Source organism: Primulina eburnea, chromosome 10 (assembly GCF_022965805.1).
Source record: "Primulina eburnea isolate SZY01 chromosome 10, ASM2296580v1, whole genome shotgun sequence".
NCBI lineage: Eukaryota > Viridiplantae > Streptophyta > Magnoliopsida > Lamiales > Gesneriaceae > Primulina > Primulina eburnea.
Window position 1 is genome coordinate 16,362,113 of NC_133110.1, and position 6,066 is coordinate 16,368,178.

Sequence of the window (6,066 nt, forward strand, 5' to 3'; positions counted from 1 at the left end):
CTATAAATAAGGGATTTAAATGTCACAGGGTCCATGTCGAGACCATCTCCAGTACTCGTTAACCATTGTTAATGTGTGAAGATCCACACATCTCTAGTTGCCTACGTGAGCTGAGGAGGTTGCATAAGAGATCTTAGTAGACCGAACTTTTTCACACATCTCTAGTTGCCTTCCTGAACCGAAGAGGTTGTAGAAGAGATCTTAGTCGACCGAATCTGAAGTAAATTTTTTGTTAAATTATCTATAAATATATAATTAAGAGAGACAGAGAACAAATAAACTCTCTAGACCAGGCAAGAGTTGCTCGACGTTCTTGTCACTCAATATTTAAGTTTTATACTATTATTATTATATTATAAAAATAAAAAAAAATTCTAAATTGTAATTTGCCTACTTGTCAAGTTTCGATTGGGCAATATTGTATCGTCGCGTTGGAACGCTATGCTTGCCGAGTGGGGACGTCATAAGTACTCTAAGTTCTTGTGAATTTCTCAATTCAGAGAAGCCAAATCGCCACAGAAACAAATCTCAAAATGGGATCCAAATTTGTCTTGAAAGCGGCTTTAATTTTTCTCGTCTTTTCATCTATTGCATCGGGTACTGTTTTCTAATTCAATCGAATTTTTTGCCTTTAGGGCTTTTCCTTCCGCTGTTAATGTTTTCCGAGTAGTTTCTGGATCCACGTTTGTTTTCTGATGATATTTTTTGCTTTCCTTTTTGTTATTTTTCTATGTTCAGCAAAGAAATCTGTGGATGTAACAGAGCTGCAGATCGGTGTGAAGGTAAATTAATTTATTTGGAATTCGTGCGTAATCGGAATTTTTGGATTGCAGCTATTCCATTGCTTAAAAGAATGCTGCGATTTAAGAATTAATGCTGCAACACTGGCACGGTCAAGTCGCATTTTCATGTATTCTTTGTATAACAGTAAGAGGAAAGCCTTCTAGCCTTTGGACTCGTATAAAAGTTTGGAGGATATCATAAGTTATTCTCAATGCTCATTCGAACTGTCTGGATTTGAAATGCTGATTGGCATGGATGCTGAATCATTTTTCAATCAAATGCTTTACCATTTAGATTAGATAGTTCTATTTTACAGAGAGCATTGCAGTTTTACCTTCCCATCTCATGAAGTTATTGGAAACCTCATCTTCAATTAATTATGTTCCAGATTGTTTCTATGCTACATCGGCACGGGGAGTGTTTCTCTCTACTACAATACCATTAGATAATATGAGTCCCTCATAATTTTATGGAAGTCTGACATATATATTGATGATCCAAGAGCTTACATTTGACCACATTAGCATATAATAATCTCATTTTCTATCACATATTTGTTTCCATTGTGGCTGTTATTAATCTAGCTTCTACTGCAGTATAAGCCAAAGATTTGTGAAGTTCAAGCACACAAAGGAGACAGCGTTAAAGTGCACTACAGAGTAAGTGGAATTACAGCCTCTCTGCTCCCATCCCCCATTCCACCTTTCCCTACCCTCAGGATAGCTAGAAAGTATTCCCATCTTCTACACAAATTGAAGTCAAAGAGTTCTACCATTTTTAAATCTATTTAAATATCTTATATTCTGACTTTGAGGACACTAACTTGCCATTGTAAATACTGGGAAAATTCTCTACAAAATGTTACAGCCTCAATTCCAGCCTCATATGGAAGTCTAGGAAGCAGTAAGCACATATTAGGTAGCAAGGACGTTGGGCATAAGCCATAATTTTGATCTAGGAAATTATGCGTTTGAGGCAAGGTGGGAGGTTTTCCTTCGCAAGAGCACAGACTCTTTAAGTAATTTGGTGAAGTTTGCTTTGGGTCATAACTTTTATATAAAAATCTCGTTTCACTAAATAAGTAAATATCACAGTCAAAATTTAATGTCTGTTTCATTATACCTTTATTTAGTTAATATAGTTATTAATAAAACCACTAATCTAAAATTAAATTTATTACGCTTATTATTGTTTGAGGATAATACAATTATGTTCACATCGATAAATAAAAAACTATGTTATGAAGGTTTGATTGTGTCTGTGTTTTTAAATGAATGTACGTTAATATTTATGTACACAAACATATATTCGTGTCTAAATGTCTCTCCAGTTTATATTGGGATAAGTTTTTGGCTTAGATTTAAATTACCAGGGGAAAATTCACTAAAAAATAAAATGCGGGGAAGAAGATAAATTGTTTCTATATTAGTTTAATTAATTAAGTTAAATATTAATGTGATTATATAAAAACAATTTATTGAAAATATTGAATTCTAATTAAATATATTAAATAATTAGAAATAATTTTATGATTTTTATTGTATTAATTTCTTGAAAAAAATTCATTCAAGTAAAGATTATTTAATGATTGGCCCCATTAATTTCAAATTATTACTTAAAGACCAATTGTATCTTTTGGTGGAATGAGTTTTTATCCATAATTTGTTTGGCTATAAAAGCTTTAAGGTAATTTTTTATAAGTGCTAATTCTTTTATTTGACCATTTGATGCAATTCTATAAAAACGTCCGGAGAAGAACTCCAGTTGTAGTCCCACCCCTTAGATAGAGTGGAAGGGCCTTTTTTTGGAGTGGACCCCACCCTAATATATGTGAGATGCACATCATCCAACGTGGTCTGACTCTGCTACACTTCTTGTAGTTCTCCCCATCGTTTTTACCATTTGATAATGTGGGTGACATATATCTTACATATGAGGCCCACACCACAACTAAGGAATCCAAGAACTTTCATTTAGCCACACTACATGGGTGAATTTTATGCCATGTAGGATAGAAAAATCTGATCCAATGCATGTACTTCATAGGGAGAGTTACACAACATGTACTTCATAGGGAGAGTTTCCTGTCTTAACATAGCCTCTGCACTTTTTTCGGGTAATATTTTCTTTAATTCTTTTTTTACCATTCATCGTTACAATTTTTTTTATAAATTCATCAGTCCAGCTTTTGAATGATTAGTCATGGAAAGATCTTCACAGAACCTTGCATTTTGAAGTTATTTTAGATTTCTTGTTACCTTTCCTTGGAGAAAGCTTAGCTTGCATTGACTTTTGTGCCACGGGTGACAACATACATAACTTAAAGGGCCTTCACCTAAGATGTATTTAGCTATCCCACAAAACATATGATTTTTTACTACTTCTTCTAAAATCCTTTCGGTGTAAAGGGGAGAAAGTTAATCTTTTTAATGCTAAGCCAGTTAAAGAGTTTGATATAAAAGATACAGATTATGCAATGTGCCCTTTCATTTAGCATTTTGATGCCAATTAATTTGCTCATCTTTTTTCTTGTTAGTATCGCAGTTCAGGCAGTCAACTTGTCTGATCTGCTTATGTAAATTCTGATGATGTTTTCAGGGAAAGCTTACAGATGGAACTGTTTTCGATTCCAGTTTTGAAAGAGGGGATCCAATTCAATTTGAACTTGGTAGCGGCCAAGTTATCAAAGGTTAGAGACTATTACTTCACTACAACATTCTAAATTAATTTAACTTTTCCCCTGGTTTAACAATCAATCTTTGAAAAGCGGTGTCAACCGGTCTTTCTTTACCCATTGAAGTGAAGGTTTAAACTTTCTAGAAAGTTCTGTTTTGGTTCTGTCCATATGCCTAAAAGGTGCAAGATGATGGTATTATAACTTATTTGGCTCTCGTACTTTTGTATTTTATTGGGCTACAAAGTTTATATGCTATGGCGTTGCATACTTTCTACATGTGACCAAAAAGGGCAGCTGCTGCTCGAGATAATATGGTGAATGTCATATAAATATGAGGTGTTTGGTTTCAGTAGACTGAAACTGATGAGCAGGAATGCCTACTTTTTTTTCACATGCACCAGTTGCCCTTCCTGCACCTGGGTTGAAATCTTTGCGCCTAATTTGTTTGTAGCACCTAGCTAAAAAATTACCAGAAAGTTGAGAAAAAAATTGCTGTTATTTTATAAATTGTTGGAATGTATCATGACATCTGAAGACTCCTATGCAAGACAAGAAATTGTGACGTGGGAATAACGTGAAAGGCTACATTTAAAAGGATGGCTGATACCGTTTATGGAAAAAAGAGGATAAATTTTGTAGCATATTTGTCGTCCTTTGTACGTTGGAAGGAGGGGATTTCAGAAACTGGTCTATCACTGATATTAACATGAGAACACGATGAGAAGAGTGAAGTTCTTGTTAGTAAGTCACATTTGTCAAGTGATAAGAAAATTGAACTCTTAAAAGTAGTTGGGATGAAGAGAACCTTTGCAGGATGGAAGCATCTTTTTTAACGAAATCAAGCTATCATTTGCAGGATGGGATCAAGGAATTCTGGCAATGTGCTTGGGTGAGAAGAGAAAGCTGAAAATTCCTTCTAAACTTGGTTATGGGGAGCAAGGGTCCCCTCCTACCATCCCAGGTAATAAGCCAAATTGCTTTGTTGCTCTAACTTTACTCTTATGGGAGGTTACATTTGGCAATTTGTGGCATGGTCAAATAACTCTCGTTTCTAAAGTTTACTCGCTCTATATTCTCTTCGCATGGCATACGAGGCCTACATAATTTGGTTAGACTTTAGATAAAAAAATTTATTATATCCCATTTATGTGGATGCCAATTTTAAGATAGTCATACACATCCAATATGACAAGGAGTTTTTCCTAAGAAACCACTGGCCACCATTTGGCTAGTTGTTTTGAGTGCAAAGTTGTTTGGTGGTGTTGATAGTTTAGACGAGATAACATCTACTATTTTGATATTGGAGATTTGGAGTCTCTGATAATGTTGTTGAGAGATATTTTTGCATGGGAGCATCTGATCTTTGTTGGTTAACTTGAAAGTTTAATAGGTTCTCTAATTTTGCCATATAATTCATGTTGAAGTGCTTAGACATAGTTAGATTGTCATTTGACCGGTACAACAAGTTAGAAGTTTCTATTATATTCTATTTCCACCCCTAGTGTCTCTAAATTTGTTGAAACATGTCACTCTATGGTATAACATCTAGTTAAAGATTAGTATTATGAATTTAAATGTGCATGCACTATCCATATTTAAACTCTATGGTCTAGAAAGCAGTATCGCACTAGTGCTTGTAATTTCACATCAAACTGAATGGCATATTTGCTCTAAAATTGGCCTTACCTTGCCTTCCCTTGTTTGATCATGTCACCCCCAAGCCCACACATGCACATCCTGAATCCGGATAATATAGGATTGGACTGTGGCAATACAAGAGCAATTTCACTCTTATGGGAATAAAAGGTTTTATGATTTACGCAGATCCATGAAAATGCCTCATCGCTGGGGCTCTCTTGTGAAAAAAATGAAATAAGTATTATTTTCTACGTAATGGAATGTCCATTGTGATTTGATAAGTGACATTGTTGTAAGCATGGAGTTGCTTTCCTCCTTTGCTTTTTATGAAATTCGACTCCCGAGGAATTGACAGCTAAGAATTCATAACTAACTTGTCCATTACTATCAGGTGGTGCCACACTTATCTTTGACACTGAGCTGGTAGCAGTCAATGGGAAAACATTGAATGGTGACAAATCAGATGACAGTGAACTGTAATTTCTGGAAGTCATTGAGCTCGTACGTGTTCGTAAAACTGTTCCTGTACTGAGTTGTAAGCACATAGCAGCTTGGCCCATAATGAGTAGACAAGTAGATAGAGGCTTTTCCTGCATCATGGTGCAAATTTTTAATTCTCTGCTAAACAGATTTCCAAAGATGCATGTCTTATCATAAGGTGGAAGATTTGCAAACTTAAATGCATATTTTACTTGCGTAATACACTTCTATTTGGGGTGTCGATCGAAATTTAAAGTTTTGGTTCGGATGGTCTGGTTTTTTGAATTTGTTTTGATGAAATCTGGTGATTGATCGGCATGTTTTTGATGATATTTGACCCCATTCATAGTTGGGGGGAAAGAATGATGAATATTTTATCTGACATTTTTTGACAGAACGAAGTATTGATTTTGACACAATTCGATCTCAAATATTGTGATGGGTCGAGGGAAAATACTTATATTTTCATGTTCAAATATCTTGCTAAT

The 6,066-nt window shown here is 34.9% G+C and overlaps 1 protein-coding gene across 2 annotated transcripts; it reads left to right on the forward strand.

The window, feature by feature from the left end:
• The first annotated feature begins 433 nt into the window (after positions 1-433).
• Positions 434-5,846, forward strand: LOC140803160 (FK506-binding protein 2-like). 2 transcript variants are annotated; one of them, XM_073158872.1, is made up of 6 exons: positions 434-597; positions 739-782; positions 1,380-1,442; positions 3,382-3,472; positions 4,317-4,421; positions 5,490-5,846. In XM_073158872.1, exons 1-6 carry the CDS (start codon positions 534-536, stop codon positions 5,576-5,578), a joined length of 456 nt encoding a protein of 151 aa, XP_073014973.1. In that variant the 5' UTR covers positions 434-533; the 3' UTR covers positions 5,579-5,846. The 2 variants fall into 2 exon arrangements, with proteins under 2 accessions (XP_073014973.1, XP_073014974.1); XM_073158873.1 differs by lacking the exon at positions 1,380-1,442 and having other exon boundaries at positions 435-597.
• Positions 5,847-6,066: the final 220 nt, after the last annotated feature.